The sequence below is a fragment of the Plectropomus leopardus genome, chromosome 2, assembly GCF_026936395.1.
Source record: "Plectropomus leopardus strain MGB_pleo_1.0 chromosome 2, ASM2693639v1, whole genome shotgun sequence".
NCBI lineage: Eukaryota > Metazoa > Chordata > Actinopteri > Perciformes > Serranidae > Plectropomus > Plectropomus leopardus.
The window spans coordinates 7006312-7025890 of NC_142177.1; the positions used below are offsets into that span (position 1 = coordinate 7006312).

At 39.1% G+C, this 19579-nt stretch overlaps 1 protein-coding gene across 1 annotated transcript in view; it reads right to left on the bottom strand.

The window, feature by feature from the left end:
- cntn3b (contactin 3b) overlaps nucleotides 1-19579 on the bottom strand; it is a 70579-nt gene that overhangs the window by 36288 nt on the left and 14712 nt on the right. The window contains exons 4-5 of the mRNA XM_042495342.2: nucleotides 6501-6676; nucleotides 484-582 (exon numbers count right to left, since the gene is read on the bottom strand). Coding sequence (XP_042351276.1) covers nucleotides 484-582; nucleotides 6501-6676 — 275 coding nt within the window. The remainder of the gene's footprint in view (nucleotides 1-483; nucleotides 583-6500; nucleotides 6677-19579) is intronic.

The following is a 19579-nucleotide window of genomic DNA, read 5'->3' on the forward strand; positions in this document are numbered from 1 at the left end:
GAGATTGGCCAACATGGCTTTAGGGTTACAGTTATAATGCTGCCTGTTGGTTTGGCATGCTCTTCAGTACTTCAATTGTGTTTTTGCGTTGTCATTTGGATAGAGACTTTTTTATAGCAGTGCTTGTCTGGAAAGGGTTTGAGAATGGTGGAGGAAAAGCCCTGTTTTTAAAAATACCTGTGGACTAGGCTTAAGACTAATTTGAGAAACACACTGCTGTAATGAGAAAAATAATAAGTACAGAAACACCCGAGTAGGGATTTGCCAAGAAGTAGTACTATTCAATATGAAATAAGGGGATAATTATTAAGAGCATGTGTACACATAAATGAGCGTAAAAGCGGAATAAGTTATGAGTGTGGCAGTAATCCTTTATCAAAGGTTGCCATGTGAAACCAGAGGAGAGAATTATACTCGCTATGAGTCATGTTTAAATAAGAAGCAAAAAAAAGAAAGAAACATACCCAGACAGAGTAAACTCACCTCCAGAATGTGCAGGTGGTCCACACAACAGAACCACTCCTTGGCCCTCCCGGACGTTTACAGCGCTCCTCACTGTTTGAGTTTTGAAGTTATCAAGATCTGATGAGTCAAAAAAGATCGAAATCGAATTAGACTGCATCATAAAAAAAGACAATCAGCAGCAGCAGCATGGAGATGAATATCAGACAGTGAAAAAAGACTATCGTCTGTATTCTTAAGTTTCTTTGAAAGGGATAGTTCAGAAAATAGAAGACATAAGTTTTCCCAAATTCCCCTCACTGATTCACTGAGGCATGTTTTTTGATGTTACATTTTGAGCACTGGGACTTTAATAGGGCATCATTGATTGCCCTGGGACACCTCCTGACAGCCTCCGACACTTTCAAAGGCATCAGGGGTTGCTGATGAAATAGATGGACCTGCAACACTACACTCCAGCACCAAGAGGAGATTAGGCTGAAATGGGATGAAATGAGCAGGACTGGGGGGGTGTTGAGGAAACGTTTCGCACGGACTGAGCAAACACTGGGGAGCGTGCATGACAAATGACAGTTTGCAGTGCCAGCAGCAATAAGTAACATCATTATTAAATGTGGTGTAATCTTGCACTTAAAAGCATTAGCTTCCCCATCAATACTCTCAGCACAATCTATCCCTCGCAAATGAATGAGCACTTGCTGGCAGACAAAACCTAAACCTGGGATGATAAACCACCCCTGGCTTCATGACTGATGGAGAGAAGCTGCCGCAGTCCGCTCTGTACTCTGTCTGCACCCTCTGGCTAACAGCCTAGAGTAAGCCTTCCAAACACAAACAAAAGAAAGTCAGTGTGACCGATAAGGGAAATTAGGAGAAGGAAGATTATGGAGAGAAGTGGGACAGAGTGTGGGTAAGATTAATGAGCAGCTCTCTGATGACCGCAGTGGAATCAAACAGAGCCAAGTCACGGCAGGACACCAAGGAGGCCACAGGAGGAGGTGGCTGACTTGAAATACAGGCAGAGGCAACGTCCTTCTGATCTCACCAGGCTGCCTGACCAAATAAAAAGTCTGTCTCCTGAAGACTGAAAAAGCATCGTCATGACAGCTGCTGATAATTATAACAACAATGCTTTTTCGAAAGGTGAATCAGAGAGCTACGAATAATCACACAGTGGACGAGGAAAGGATAACAACTTCACCAAAGATTGTGCAGAACGGCACAGAGGAGGGCAGAGATGGGAGCTGGGCCTCGGAGCTGGAGGGGATACACTTCTGTCTTCTCTGGCCTCTGAGCAGAAGAATAATGGGCTTCACTGGAGTGAACTGACCACACACTGTAACTCTGAGAGCTAGAGGCCAAACTCACTGTAGCTGCAGTGATTCCATTGTAAGCAGAATCCGTCTCTGCCATAAAAGAATGGCCGGCCTGGAGATTACAGAGAGCAACCATTACGGCCCAAAGATGATTGGTCTGGGCAATGGTGGCGCTGTATAGACATTCACCGTTTTATATTGTGTTTTGAGCAAAAAGTGCTTTTACTGTGACAAAATGCAGCTGTCTCAATGTATCTTTGCCATTTCAAACAACAAAAACAAGTTCAGAACTCTTCTGTTGCGCTTCTTTTTCCTATTAATTTTAATAACACTGTATTAAGAAATTGCTGAGAAGTGGGTACAGGTTGACATCATTACAACAAAATCCGACAAGGGCAAGGAATGTCAGTAGTCAGACCACCAGACAGGGTGTAAACAAGCCACACTATTTAAAGCATTGTTTATTTATTTATTTATTTTGGCCACTAATGAGTAGTAGTACAAGCTGTTAAGACAACACAGACGTATTATCACCTTGAAAAGCTGATATGGTGTTTGCTGTGGTGTTATGGTGAGATGGTGTTTGCTTATTTACACATCCAGCAGTGGAGCAACCCGAGCAACACTTTCATTTCATTAGAAATCCTGTCTTTGGCCAGGCGACAAATTCAAGTCCAATATTTACTCTCTTCTTGCTCTGTTTTTGGTCTCCACCAATTCTTCATTAAAATACCTCATTCTTTGACTCTCAAAAATGTTCCAGTATGTTCACCAGCTAGTGATTAACTGTGTCTGTCTGTTGTTTGGTGCTAAAGCAGGTGGCGTACAGTGGGTTTATCATTACTAAACACAGCTGCCAGCTGGGGCTGAAGATGACACTGATTAGAGTGCTGAGACTGAACCAAACAGGACAGTTGAGGGCCATAAAACCAAACAAAGCAGCAAGCTGAAAGACGCTAAAGGGCTCTATTGAGCTGAGGTGATGTGTAAATTTTTTCACTATGAGGGACACATTTCACACCATGCACAGTCACTGGATCCATTGTTAACATAAATAAAATGATTATTGCAGCTTTTAATCCATTTATTTGGAGGCAAAACCAAAAGTAGATTCCCCCAAAATGTGTATCAGCAAACTGTGAACACACAAAACTACAGTCAATGCAGTGGACAAAAGTTGAACCAGGAAGTCAGTCTGTAAAGTGCACTGATATATCAAAGTGGAGATGAAACTATGAACAATATGACTGTGATTAATCTTTACCAGTGCTATTAAAGTTGATATTTACTTAGATTTGCTTGGAAACTAGATAGTATTTCACTTTTTTGGCAACAGGATGCAGCCATCTTTCAATATGCTACTCAGTGCAATACTGACAGGACTCATCACTGTTGTTGCTTGTTCACCAGTAGGTTGTTGAAGTAGACTTGGTAAACTTGGTACTGTAGACATGTTTTGTTCTTTCATGACTCTTACATTTGTGTGTGTGTGTGTGTGTGTGATCAGTGTTACAGTACAGGACGTCAGTCTTTGGCAGTACTGCTTAACAGGTATATTTTTATGTAACTCACCCTTTTACTTGTTGTTAACGCATAAAGTTGGTCATAATGGATGTCACAACTTTGAACGACAGGTGTGTGCCATCTTTTGACAAATCACTACTACGGCAGCTATTTGTTTGGGTAACTTAACCATGGAGTAATTCCAAATTTACAGTATAGTATTGGTGTAGGTGTAGGTGTAGCTGTTTCTATTGGTGTGTGTTTTCAGTGGATGAAAGTTAATTGTAAAGTTTTGGTTGCTTAAAAAAAGTCTTGCTAAGCGTTCATTTGAACTAATAAGCCCTCTAAGGAATCTGATATTCAAGTACATTCCCAGGGCATCATTCATGCCAGGTCTCAGCCGAGTCAGGCAACTGGATGCAGCCATCTGATTTTAACAAGGAAACTGTGTTTAGGTTCATGCTGGGCCAGATCATTTTGGTTTTGTTAAATGGTTTTAAGCCTATTTTATTGTAACAAGCATGAGTATTATCACTTTTAACCATAGCTCTAAATACACTGTGTTAACCAAGCTAGCAGTTAGTATTAGGGTTAGCTCCACCCTCTCATCCAAATATGGTCACATTTGGCTCTAAAAATCTGAAATTGTGTTGCCCAAAAACCCAAACTTTAAGTTCAGTCAACAAACCAATGGGTAATAAAGAACGTAGCCACCTACTGGCTTAGTCCCTTATTTTATACGTATTGTCCACAAGGTCAACCTTACTTTCTGTTTTGGGATTACTTATATGCAAAACCTGACGAGGAGTCATTATGAAAGCAGTAAGAAGTAAACAGAGTAACATTTTTGTTTTTGATCTAAGGCAAGAACATTATCAACCATTGAGCCAATTCTGTGGTTAAGAAGTGAGCTCTTCATTTCCAAGACTCGACTGAAGAACAGGCAAGATCTTCAACAAAAAGAGGATGGGCACATAAATGCATAATTGAACTCATAGCACTGGTTATCTAACCTGACACACACATGAAAATGGGACAAGTCAGGTAGCGCTAAGCCCCTTCAGTTCTTTTGATGGTGGGCCACACCTTTTACCGATGCTACATGATGCAGAAAATGTCTATATTTGACTGAACTTCTAGGTGGGAATAATGTCAGTCATAACATATGGTGGCCTGAAGGAGGTGGTTGTTATGGTAAAGCACATATTTTGAGTGAGGTTTTTTGTGTGGTAAAGTTGAAATTATCTTAACTTTTAAGCACACACCAAAAAACACCAGAAAAAAACACAACACATGGCAGCAAGAGAGGAGCTCTCTACAGGCACACTATACCACAGGGAAACAATGGTTTTGGTGGCTTCTCTAGCAACACATCTCGGTGTGATCTGCCCCTTATTCATACACCACCTAATGGGTTGACTTTTAAGTCCAGGCATCCTATAATTTGCCGCTGTCATTTCACTCCATGGGAAAAGGTCTTTCCATTATTAGCTCAAAAAGCACAGGGAATTGTTTTTTTTGGTAACTTTGTCCTAGTGTTCAATTCAATTTTACACTTAACTAGTTTGAAGCACAGTGGTATACTCGTTATTTCTAATAAACAACCATTCCCAAAACATCACCAACTACCTTGTTAAAATATGGCTGTCCCTACCTAGTGAAAGTGAAATATTATCAAGCTTTCTGGCAAATCTTGGTGAATAACAAGTCTGATTGCAGTGCTTCATCTTGCCACAGGTAAAAATCAAACAAACCACACTGATATTGTTGAATGTTTTATCTCCACTTTAAAAGAGCTGAATACTGTGTGGCAACTTAGTCTTGCTGCTAAAGCATTGTGCCACATAAACTAACATTATGACACAAAATGTTGACTGCACACATCCAACTGCAAACAGTGTACTTTTTTATCTTTGTTTCACAAGGGTTTTTTTTTTATCATTAAAGTTTTATATTTGCAAAACTTTTCCAAAACCTAGAGCAGATATTTCTATATGTTTGACTTCATCCCGATGTAAAGTCTAGGCTGAGCAGGACAAGTGCATTTGCAGTGGGGCCAGTGTTGCAATGTTCCTAGATATCAGCAATTAACTTGATGATTACAATGTTATCAAAACTGATGGCGATTGCCCAAACTCTAAAAATAAGACCCAGATTGGATGAAATTACATTTCTCTTCGAGGCAGTATGTAAAAGATGAACTCATCAGTGATACAGTGTGTATGCTGATGCCTTAGAGTGCAATCTCGTGTTTCGTTCTATGCATTATTTCAGTTGTTTTTATTGCGAGCAATGTGAGCTGTGGGAGGGCATGTAAGCCTATAGTGGTTGCAGCTGAATTTTGAAGGGAAGCAAAGCAGCAAAGAAGGCATGACATTTCTATCTTAGGGCAGTGGCCTCATTACACAGAAAAGCAGAGTATCAGCCATGCTGATCTCCTAGACCTCCCTCACTGTGCATTAGGCAAGACAATAAATGTCAAGCGGCTCGGCTCTTCACCCAGTCCCTGCAAGTGAGATTCATTACTGGCTATAGGGATAATGGCAGTCCATCTCCTGAGAGGAAGTGAAATGCTCTCTATCCTTGGGACATGATCAATAGTCAGCAGGCTTGATCAAGGGAGGAGAGGTGCCTCTACAGTGCCTGTCTGGAAGATAGGACCCCACTCCACAGCATCACTTTCCAACCTGGCTTTTGTGTTTCCAGCAGTCAGCTGACAGAGCGGCGCACAGCCTGTCATTGTCTGATACGCGCACAATCTGCTGTATATATTATGAATAAAGAAGTGGCTGGTGATTACAAAGATGCAAACACTTCTTAAGCATCATTTGTGTTTGTCTCCTTTAAAGTGTGGATCACAGGGGCTGGCATATCACTTGGCAAAATATGAGTCAATTCGGACTGAGCATAGATGCTGTCAGAGCTGGAACCACTAATGAGAATCAATGGAGTTCAGAGGCAGTCAGAAGCTGCCTCACCCACTGTGTTTGTTGCATCTGACATTTCATTCAATTACCATTTCCCCTCTCGAAAATCTATTCTCAAGCAATCTAAATGAGAAATTGGAGTAGTGAATGGAAAAAAAAAGAAGGCCCGGGCCAGAACAAGCATATTACACACATGTCAGACTGATGTACAGGAGGTACAAAGAGACGCCAGAGTGTCATAAGTATGTCAGAGGCGTGCCAGGAGCGTGTTAGCATTTGTAGGATCACTTACATGCAAATTGCAGGCTGGCTCTGCAGCTGAGGATGGACCCCCACGTGTTGAAGGCTGTGCACTGGTACACCCCGATGTCCTGGTCCTTGTCCAGGTTGCTAATGATCAGGCTGCCCCCAGACATGTGACGCCGGTAGTCATTCCCCAGATCAATGAGTGTTCCGTTTAGTGACCATCTGGAAAAACGCAAACACAATCAGTAGCTGAGCCCCCTGGAGATGCACGCTCACAGTGTTTATCACAGAGATCGATTTGATCGGTCACATCATGCTGAGAAGATAAAAGGTGAGTAATAAGAGAAGGACTCTGTACTGTTAACAGAGAAATCTGAATGTCCCTTACAGCAAGTTCATTAGAAAAAGCAAACTTTTTGACACTGAGGACAGTTACATCTCCTAGTTCTCGACAGTTTGAGTTTATTCATGTATTTTTATTTTATTAATGCAGGCAAAAACTGTGCAAATCCGCTATTTTATTGATTTTTCTCCCACTTGCATAGTAAAGTGGGTTTATTTCATCTTAGTTTTAATTGCTTTCACTAAGGAGGTTATGTTTTTGGTCCAGTTTGTAAGTCTGCTGGTAGAATATCTGAAAAATCTAAACAGATTCCATTGACATTTGGTGGAAAATTCAGGCCATGGGCTGAGAGCTAAGTGTTGTGGTGCAGATAAAAATACACAAAATTATGCCTCAGTAAACAGTGAGAGGGAGCATTTTGAAAACTGTTTGCTGATTTTAGCCTTAGTAGAGGCAGTGCAATGTCGATCTGTTGGCCAGTCCAATATCTGAAATATCTCAAGAACTATTGGATGGATTACCATAAAACTCTGTACAGACATTCAAGGTTCCCACAGCATGTATCCTACTGACTTTGGTGATCCTTACTTTTCCGGCATCACCATGGGGTTGGCATTGGTGGTTAAGAGTGAAATATCTCAACAACTGTTGGATAGATTACATTAAATTTTGGTAAACATAATGATGCCCAGATAATACAGCATAACAACTTATCAGTTCACTAAAATATGATTCAAAAAACATTTCAGGCAGGAAATATGCAATATAGTAACAAAAACGTGGTTTAAATTTGTTCAGCACTGTCTGGTTTTACAGTTTGGTATGAGTTTGAGTTTGAGAGAGAAAGGAGCAGCTCAACACCAGCCCTACAGCCAGCGAAAATCTGCCAGATAACCTGGGTAGTTGATCTGGGAGATGAGGAGGGAGATCTGGGCCCTGGTTAGATAGGGGGAAGTTTGCCTTAGTTTATCAACATATACTACTTAAATTGTTATGATAAAAAGCTGGTTGAAAATCGTTGAAGTATCCCTTAAATTAAAAGTACTGCAGTATTATAATAATAATAATGTAATGCCGAGTGAGTGCTTTTATACTTTGAGTTACTTTTTCTGATAAAGTATACCAGTGGATTATTATTGATGCAGTAACATTTAAGCTATAGCATTGCTCTAGACTCTTATACCCATTTCCACCAAAATTAGCACATGTATGCAGGTTTTTAAATACTTGTTTATAAAATATGTGATAGACTGGTTTCCCATTGCCAAATTTGTGTACCAAAATTCATACATATCCAATCTATTTTGGAAAGCTACAATCAATTGACCAACATACTACTTTCAGTAAAGAGGCAGAAGTGGTCCTGAGCAGTCCACTAAGGATGAGGCTGGGGTGGTGGATGGGTTTAAAAAACACAGGACTTCCTCCAGAAGACCAGTTTTCAGAACCATGTGAATTTTGAGTCATTTTAAGTTACATTGTCCCCATATTTTTTTTCCTCAACCTAACCACAGTAGCTTTACTTGCCTAAACATAACCTCTGTAACTGTACGTTAATTACGTAACTTTACATTAAGGATGAAACGTCATTTGTGGGCCATGAATGCCAAATATTTTGTGTGCATGTTTGTAGGATATCATACTAATTGTTGCATGAGGATATGCTGGCTGTGTACACAGCTCTTTAGTGGACAAGTATGATTTTCTGTTTAGTTTTGTTTTTTTTTACTGTTGAGTCACATTTTACACCATACAATGAAAAACTGGTTAGTAAACAACAGAAAGCATCATGGGGGCCAGTGAAATTGTTACTTCTTTTTTATATCTCTTTTTCATTCAGTCTCTCTCTCAAACTCTGAGCCCACTAATTTTTAATTGTGAACAATGTCTGAGTGCTGCCTGGAAAAAGACTGATGACATGTGGATGGCGCTGGCAAAAAGGTAAAAATTAGTGCATCTACCCAGGTGTTGAATTTCCATCACAGCTGATTGAAGCTGATTGGAGCTGGAGCCTATAAATGCCCATTACTACTGCGGAGTCATTCGACCCCACAGTGATAGTGGTAACAATCACTTTAGTCTCAATACTATTTATTCATAAATTACAGCACTTAGTCGGATTAAAAAAGAGAAAAAAATATGACAAAAGCATCCCGTAATTGTGCATCTTTATGTGTATTTTGAAGGAGATTAAAAACGCCTTAACATTTTGTGTCATTAAAATTACAAATCTAAAGGACTGTGCAGCCCTGGCTGAGTTATGTGCTCTCTGAGTGCTTTCTAATTAGTTCATGTTTGTGCCTTTGTGTTTCTGACTTATTGCTTTCTGACACCTTCATATTGCATTGTCTACAGACCATTTCCTGCAAAGAAAGGTCACGAGATACTTTGTCATGCAAGCTCAGTTCAGGAAGTGACAGCTATTAATCACTCTACCAACAGAGACAAAACACTGAATAATGCTCTTGGCAAACAATGAAAACACTTTATATATTATTCACTGAAATCTGCATTTTCCTGACAGCATTTAAAGGAGATGAAAACTGAGTGATATGTATAAGAGCATGGAGGGTAACAGGGCTTTATCTCAGAGCATTAACAGATGAAAAATTACTTTTCAGTTCTTTATGGAATATAAGAAACAAAGAATTATTGGAATGCTGCATGTAAGTCTGCCTTTGTGACAGGAATGTGAAATGACAATTCCAATCATACAGAGAGAGAAAAAATCAATATCATGTTTTTTTTTCCTCCCGGGCAAACTAACAGGCTGTTAGAATGATGCTTCATGCAGTCTTAAAGCCAGTCATGGCTCTCCACAGTCTCCTGCCTGACAGACTACAAAAGACGAAGCTGTCTTTCATCTTGTAGCTTGCATTATTCATCTTACAGTCGGTGCCAGTCACTTAATCCGACTGATTTTGTCACTGTTCCAACAATGATATTACTTTAAAATATACAATACTTGGCTTGACAAAGCTTATATTTCCAAGCATATATATGAAAACACACACTCCCTTACCGAATATAAAACGTTTTGAATAAAGCACACACTATACGGTTGTATTTTTTGGATGAATTCCCCATTGTCCTTTTCCTCCCTGTTTGTGCCAAACAGAGGATTATTGTATGTGCAAGAAGCGAGGAGGTTAAATGGAAAAGGATGAGAAGCTAGTTAGACTTGCAGCCACCCAGCATGATTGAACTTAATGGGAGAGGAAGGTGGGCAGCCTGGACAGATCACACACCCTTGGAGCAGACAGCTGGCCGGGTGTGATGGTGTCTGCACTGCAGGCACAATCAGTGAGCCACCTACCTGCTCTTGCTGCAGAAACAGCTGAGATAGGCTCTGCTATTAGAGGACATAGGGGAACCTTGTTAGCCTGTTTCATGAGCCCAGAGAAGGTGGATGTGATTTAAAGGTGTGAGGAAAGATCAGATGAGAAATAAGAGGTAAAGAGGATGTACCCAACTATTTAAAGGATGACTGTGACATTTTAATGGCAGCTGTGTCACTCTTTGTCAATACTAGCCGGTTGTGAACAAAATAACTTGCACTTGCAAATTCCCACATGGTGACAGTGAGAGGTGGGTGAAAAAAAGTGACGCTTTCACACCCAGAAGATGTGAAGAAACATCAACACAACACACTGTACCCAGCATCTATAGACAGCTTGTAAAAACATTTTAAAAAAAAAAACACAAGAGAGAAATGCAACCTTCTCTAAACTGAGAGCTATTTCATTGCATTTTAATTTTGTGCAAATGTTCAACTTTGCCACTACCTTTTCCACTAATGTGACTGATACCAAAGTAATAAGTCAAGAAAATCTGTGGTATGTCATCTTTGATTATAAATATTTACTAGCCATTAATGAATAATAATAATCCATCAAATCTGCAGTTATAACAAGTCCTCCAACCAATATTACCAAATACTTAGTTGTTTCCTATTCTCCAATTTGACCCAGAGGAGAGTTTCCTACATCAGTGCACCTACAGGTCAGGTTTAGAGTCATGGATGGGCATGATGACGTTAAATGTGTAATATGATGTTACATACACAACAACATATACAAACAGTGAAAACACTTTATATATTATTCATTGAAATCTGCATTTTCCCGACAGCATTTAATGGAGATGAAAACTGAGTGATACGTATAAGAGCACGGAGGGTAACAGGGCATCTCAGAGCATTAACAGATGATGTTTCTTGATACAATACTTAACTATGTATACTAAAAATAACTCAACACTAACTTTCTAGTTTTAGACAGGAGACAAACGGCGGCCTCCTGGGTCAAAGTCTTGTGTTTTTTGACCTACAATCTACAATCTACAATTTCATTTAGCAGACGCTTTTATCCAAAGCGACGTACAACACAGGCAAGAATTTAGACTTAAGGAAAAAACCCTTAGTAAGTGCAAACCTGTCCATCCACCCCAACCTCCTCCCAAAGCAGACTTTGTCAGTCTTTATATAACTTCACCTGATTTCCTCTGTTCCTCTTGTTGTAATTTAAAAGGCCATCAGAGGACATCATCAACACCAAACATCTTAATATGTTGTAGTAAGCTGCCTGTATTTTTTTGGGAGGATGAGAATGTTTGTTATAAATGAAAGTAAATTATTCATGGGGGCTTTTTTACAATAATCTTAGTCTGCAGTTGTAAATAATAAGTTCGTAAATATATTTATTTTATTAATTCAAGTGTAATGCAAAATAAGGATATTACATTTGTTGTGCCTAATAATGACTTACAGCCAAGCAGCAACCTCCGAAGAAGAAAGATTGAGCAAGTGCATAAATCTGCAGTTCCTCAAATGGCCACTTGAAGTTCCAAGAGTGAGTCATTCCCCATGAGCACACTTTGTTAGAATGCCCAACTTTAAAGCTGAAATTAATATGTGAACAGCCTGGTACAAAAAATGTTTTTGGTTTCTAATGCTAATTTCAACATTTGTGACAACTGTACGGAGGATTGAATTTTAAACTTGCCCATTTGCATTCTATTAAGGCCTAAAGTTATGCTTGTGGCGTGGCCACTATGAGTGATGTGTTCATGATGTACTTGCGCTCCCAGTTAGAGCCACACCTCGCTCTCCCACAACTCGACCGCTCTCATCCAAATATGGGACCAACCAATGGGTGATGTCAAAGTAGCAACTTCCATTATCTTTTAAACAATCCATGCTTACAATTCATCTAAGAGCCCTAGTCATTTAATAACCATTCATAATATATTGATTGTACAGCACTTTAAAGGATAATTTGAGTCCACTTTGTGGGGTATAATAATTCCATTTAGACACTCAAACAACACTAAAAAATTATACTTCTAGGACTGTGGATGGACAATTTCCGACACAGGGTAAGACTTTTTCTCTTCTTAATATTTACCATTCACCACCTGTATGATATAGTATGAGTGGTCATAAAAAGACCATTTTTTCTGACATGCACTTAACTTTGCTTATGTTAGCTGCTTGTGAAATATTGTGAGATACTTTCACTTCCTCAGTTCGTTTGGTTCAAATTATTTTTTTTAATTATTTAAAAAATATTTATTACTATATTTATTCTAAGACAAATCTCTTTTATGATAAAAACAAAAGCTGTGATTGGTGGCGGGGGGGTCCATAAGTAGACACAGAATTGTTTTAGGGATCATAAAACAACCATAAAACCCTACTCATTTGAATGTAGGAAATTCCATTTAAATAACTATAACAGTAACTGATTAGCACTTTTCTGTTTGTAGCCAGCCCTTGCTGAAGGACAAGCCATTATAGCAGTATTAGTTCTTTGTATCCGTGTATGTATCCTCCATTATAATTCCCCTTCAAACACAAACTGCAGCAGTGAACCAGTGAGGTGACTCAGGCAGAGCAGAGGTCTTAATGCGAGCACAGACCGAACAGACTCAGACTGAATCTCACACTACATCAGGTGGAGAACAGCTTACAGTGCGCCCAACAGAGTACAGGAGAACAGTCCTATTTGCCGCGGTGTGCTGCAGGCGCGAGCTGATCTGAGCATGCTCTGAATGAACTCCCCGTGACCTTGAGGTTCACATCAATTTTGCATGAGGTCTCCTCATCAAATAGACTGGGGATTGTACTGCAGCACTGGCTCACCTGGCTTTCCTTTAGGCCAGACACCCACAGAGACGGCAGTGACCACACAGACTGCGTACTGTTTGCACACACAGGAACACACAGAGCTTAGAGCTGATAATGGAAATTCAACTGCTGACCAGGGTACTCTCTACAATTATGTTTAGTAGGTTATTGCTGCTGCTTTTTAATAAATTGATGTTCATTTGGCTCTCAGGCCAAATGTAACACGATAAATATTCCTAAAACCACCCCGCATCAGTGAGCGTTTCTGTGTGTGTATCAGTATGTGTATGTGTTGTGTGTGTGTGTGTGTGGGGGGGGGGTGTTGCCTGTATCAGCTCCTATGGAATTACTGAAATATTAACAGGGATACAGTGAAGCTGTACACATACACACAGAGTCATAAACCCTTACACAGACATAATTACATTTACATTTACAATTTAAAGTCTGGATAAATTATGCATTTTCTCAGAGCAAAAGAAGAATAAAAGCACCACACAGTAAATACCTATAAATCCATTATCAATCGTTTAGACACTAGAATTACTGCCTTGCAGGTGTATGCTTCCACATGCCAGTCAAGTTGCACTTACAGTTTACATCCATGTCAGTGACAACTTGGATGCTTGATGCACATCTTTCTCCAGCAAGAAAAGTGTTTTTATAGAAGATTAAGATTAAAAAATAATCAAGCTGTTCTTGAGATATTGCATTCACAAGAATAAGACAGACAAGGTCACACTAACCCTGACCTTTGACCTTCAATCATCAAATTCAAATCAGTGTATCCTTGAGTCCAAATTCCCTAAAGGCATTCTTGGGATATTGTGTTCCAAGAATGGGGTAGAAAACCTGAAAGCATAGTGCCTCTAGCATTGTCGGCACAGAGGAATAAAACTCTAGCCTTTATTTAAGACCACAAGTCAGGATTCTTCCAGTTTATCCTGTTGGTTTTGAAATGATCCCATAAGCCCAAGGGTCATAGAATTTCTCACCCTCTAAAAGGACAAGTAGCCCTCCAAAAGATAAAAATCAATTCCATTTGGAACAATTTCTAGATTCAGCCTTGTGCATCTGGCTCTGTGCTGCAACAGAATACATAACAAAAAAATAACATCTTCTAATCACACCTTCACATTTCTATTTATGTCCCTGTTACCCTGAACCGACCCGTAAACAAAGGTAGAGTCATACATCTGCCTGAAGTCACATTACATGATAGCAGACACCAGCCAGAGTACTTTTTTATTCCCCCTTTCCAATCACTGCTGTGCCCTTGATCCTGTGTTACAGCAGATTCATAGTAAACACAGTGACAGGTGTATTCATAAAGCACAGCTCTGAGCCCTGGAGTGTGCTCTAGCGCTACACTGGACTATTTGTCAACTGGAGAACTGTCAGGCTTCCCGTTCATATATTCATGGTGTCACCGAGTGGGCGAGGCAGAGAGGGAGCATCGAAGTGTTGGAAACTAAATCAGACGATATGAAGCCAACTAGCAAAGGTTATGAGCATAAGCACACATGGCAGCCTGGCATTCTCATTTAATCGTATCATTTCTCTACTCTCTATATTCAACCCAATCGCCAGGATAAATGTTGGCACTGTACACTGCTGCAAAAAAAGTGGCATTTGTGTATTTCATATGTAGCTGATATTTCTAAACTTTATTTTTCATTCAGTGTTGTGACAATGGCTTCGTTAAAGGTTCTGAATGTGTCATTAGTATGAGCACTAATGTAGCAGCAAATAACTATTTGGAATGCAAGGACAGAATGGCGTAATGGCGTCCTGGGCAGAGAGTGAAGCCCTGCTAACTTGAACTTCTCTGTGGTTTATTGTCATGAGCAGTCCGGCCATGCATGCATGTTAGTGCATGTGTGCATACCACTGGCTCATTGCAGTCGCTTGCACTGCACGCATACATTGGTTACCAAAGCATAGCGCCCACCCTCCCCTGTTTCCCCCGTGTTAACACCGTTAGCTTTGTCAGCACTGTTGCCTTTGTTTAGTGATGTTTGTTGAGTTAGCACCATTAGCTACAAGCCATCGGCTCATCCTCTTCCATGTTGAGAGCAGTGTCCAGACACTTTTTAAACCTTTATTTAACCACAAAAACCCCTTGAGATTAAAAGTCTCTCCTTTTAGATTGTCCTAGCCAAAACAGGCAGCAATGTACGTTACAGACAGATAACACAGAGCAAAACATCCAAAATCAAAATATACAACTCCAAAACAAACAATATAACACACCTAAAAAAGAAAAGATAATGAAATTACAACAAGGCAGGACTAAAAGGTATGTAATGCTTTCTATAAGTGAACCATAAAAACAAGAAAAAATAAAAGCCCAGCAAGAATAGGCCTACACCCTGATATTGGCATGTACAAGATGACATACAAAGGTGCTGCAGCAGTGCTTTGCAATGGCCTAGAGGAACCAATGAGAGCAAAAGATTCCACGTATATGGAGCAGCATACATAAAAGCTCTTCTCACAAACCCTGGATATGTAGACACATAAATATGCTGGAGGTAGGCCGAGAACAGCTTTGTAAATAAAGGAATGCCAATGAAAAAAAGTCTACATAATTTTAAAGACAGCCTCTCAACCAGGGTATACAGGATACAGTGATGAGTAAGTAAACTGTCAATTTCCCTCAGCTCATCTTTATTCATCATCTGTGTTCCCTATTTTATTTTGGTAACCATTGTCTCATCTCATTTCAGATCGTGCTTCCTGTCAAGTTTCCCTCCTTTGTGATTACTTGCCCCACCCCAATGTGCTTCACCTGTGTCTGAATGCATTTCACCTGTGTCTCCATTGTCTTAGAGTATTTAAGTCCTTGTCTTCTCCTTTTTTGTTGCCAGATCGTCTTTACCTTTGAGTGAGAGTTTCCTGTGAGTTTATGTTAGACCATTTTTTGCCTTTTGACCACCCTTTTTGCCTATTGATTCAGATACTTTGGTGTGTTTGACTGATCACCTGTGTACTGATCTGAACCCGATTAAAGACCCTGAACTTTTATCCAAGTCTGTGATTTTGCTTTGTGAGTCCATCTCCAGTTTGTGCTTGACAAACAACTCATACCCTTTAAATTCCACATAGAGCCATTGGTCAGGTCAAGGGAAAAAAAAATACTTATGGGTAGAAAAACATCATGGTTTTGCTTAAAACCATGAAAATGACTTGTTTTTGTCACTACAAACATGGCCAGAAAAGTGTCAGTCTTGTTGAAAATACCCACCTTTGTCATTGCAATCACGGCGAGAAATGCCCCAGTCATTGAAAAATCCCCCCTTTATCACTACAAACATGGTTGATAATGTCCTAAATAATGTCCTGAACTCTTGTTTAAAATACCCACCTTGTGGTTGCAATCATGGTGGGAAATGTCCCAAACTGTTGCTGAAAAATACCCACTTTTGTCACTACACATAGGGCTAGAAATGTCATGTTCTAAACACATGTTAAAAATACAAATACACTGAAAACAAAACAAAACACCACTGGGATTGTCCCAAACTCTCTTTAAAAAGACTCACTTTTTGCCCCTACACTCCCATTATAAATACCAGCTTATATCGATACAAACATGATCTGAAAATTTCCAAACTCTCAAAAATTTTGCAATAACCTGCAATCATGGCTAGAAATGCATGTCATTGAAAAATGCCCACTTTGTTGCTACAAAAACAGCTATAATTGCCCTCAACTCTAATTATAAACTCCAGTTTATATCCCTTAAAACATGGCTGAAAATGTTCCAAACTCTCATAAAAAATACTCACCTTGTGTCTGCAATCATGGATAGAAATGTCCCAAACTCTTGTTATAAATACCCTCTAATGTCACTACAAACAACTCTGGAAATGTCCTGAACTCTCATGAAAAAGACCTGCTTTCGTTGCTATAAACATGGCTAGAAATGTCCCAAACTCTTGCAAAAATAGTCGTTTTTGTTGGTCTCTGACAGTAGTCTCACTGATATGCAGAAACATACAATGCCAACATTTTTTTTTTTTTGGCAACACGCCTGCTCTATTTAAATCATCTCGCCAGGATTTTCAAACTTGCCAAACAGCCTATTAAATGACTTGCCTCCTTCCATATTACTGTTAAATGACAGCACATTTTCAGTATGTATTCAGTTGGTGGTTTCCTGCACTTTTCCAAAATGCCAGTCTACATCATATATATTCTGGCCCCCTGGGGTTTATTTCTAAGATGAATTTTTCCCTGTATGATTGTTAAACATCAGTGTCTGTAAAACTTATAAACCACCTGACAACCCGACACATATACTTGTAATAATTTAAAGGGTAATGCTGCTTATGTTAGATAATTTTCTGTCAGTTGATCACATTAATTTTCCAATGACTACCAAGTATGTTTTATGTAGCTGAATCCTGATATATCTTTATTTCTTTGTACTCAGGCTGTATTGTTAAAAACACATCAGTGTGTCACACTATTACACCGGGTGACACATTCCTTTATTACTCTGAACATGAACGCTGCAGTTTATTTTGACTCAATCCCCCACACACCTTCCTGCTGCTCTAAATACTCACAAAAGCATCAAATTTGTATTAATCCACTGCTTAAAATAGTCCCCAATAAGTGAATTATTCACTCCTGTGTCATATATTTGCTAAAAACTACAATGTAAAGCTCTTTTAGGAAAATACGGTCTTTTTGTTTTTTTGTTTTTTTTTTTTACAAATGAAACTACATGTCTGTGAGCCATTCTTAAATATTTATGGATTCAGTGAGAACAAATGGGCTTGGAGATGAGAAGAAAGAGAAATCAGCTCGCATTCAGAGACAGACTAATGTTTTGTCGATTCTTTTCAAAGGATTTGCTGACAGTGAGAAAATTTGAGAGTAACACCAGCTATACTTAATACTACTCTAAAGATCTTTAATTTGGATTTTTGGCATGGGCATCCTTTGACTGCTGAGGAAAAAACGTTATTTTGTATAAAAAATGAATACATGGAAGGAAGGGAGTATAATTTAATCAATGACACTCAGCATTTCCTCTTCAGACATACAAAAGACAGCCTGTTAATGTATGGTGACCTACAGTATTAACATATTTTCTAAATAACAAAAATAATTCAATGTGGGTGGTTAAGTTGTATGTTTATGACTCAAATACCATATTATATTGTAGCTGGTATTATTGCATACATTTTATAGTCCATTGCAGTAATGCTAAAAAAAAATAAAAATATTTGTAAATATTTGGCCACTGTCCACTGGATTTAGGTAATATCTGGTTAATAATTTCAGTATTTTATCACTGTAGGATATGCAGCTGAAAAATGAAACACCCTATTACAAGAGATGTGATATCTCAATGCTACAGTGGCTCCCTGACAAGGGTTAATATCATCTTCTCTGACAAATTCAATATTGTGTGACCTAATTTTTTTCTCTGGATATTAAACCAAATGGATGATTTTTTCTTAATAGCTGCAGTAACTGAGGAAATTAAGTGTGGAGCTCTGAATGTAATACCCTCTCGCTTGGCATATCTAATTATACAAATACTGTTCATTTTCAGGGTCTAGGCCCACAGTTTGCAGACTCTGTTGAAAGTCACAGCGTGACCACTTCCTAAAGGCAGTTTTTTTTTTTGGTCTGCTCAGGACATTTTGAGGTTCTAATTTCAGTGTTGGGGAAATAAATTGCTTGAATTTATGCTTTCTATTTTATCATCAGGACAAAAAAAAGCCCACTCCTCGCCCGAAGGGAAACAAGACAAGGACAATCAGTGTCAGGAAAACTGATGCAACCTAAATAAAGCTCAAAAAATGACTCCTTCGTCAAAGTCAGATTAAGGGGTAAAATCTAGTGCCTTTAAAAGCATTACCAGAAATGTCAATCCACAGTGGTGGAGTTTGCTCACTCAAACATCAATTCCTTCTTTAAAACCTGGTTTCAGATATATATTTTTTTCATAACTGAGGACTCTGACTCCAAACAGTGGACCTACTGACCTAGATGAATATCGCCAGAGTGAGACGTGTTCGTGTGTTGTTTTGTACTCCAAACAGAAGCTGAGTGTTCTGAAATGGTGAACTCGGGGTACTTCAGCTCTGAGGATACATTAAAAATGGACAAAATAAGAGAGAAGCCACACAAAGTTCACTGGAGAAACAGGACTGAGTCAAACAATAGCTTTATGTAACATCAGAGCAATCATTTTATCACCAGATCGTATTAAGAGTGGATTTTGTAACATGCTTTAATTAAAATGATACAAAACAGTCATCACATTGACTGCATCACATTAACTGAAATTTAAAAGTCCCATATTGTGCTTATTTTCAGGTTCATACTTAAGTTTGCGGTCTCTACTACACCATGATTACATGCTTTAGGTCAAAAAATTCTGTATTTGGTGCCCATCTCCCCTCCCAAAAAGTGAGTCTTCCATATGTGCGCTCTCGGTGCCTCTGCATTGTCAATGAAACCAGGTTATACATATTAAATGGTCAAATCTGTGGTAAAGTTGTGGAAATTGGACAAAAATGTAATGTTCATTGAGAATTCATGTGGATCGGCTTAATTTGCATTAGTTTTTGTATTTGCAAACATTGTGAAATCCTGGAGCAACTGACCATGTAAGTCTAATATTACCACC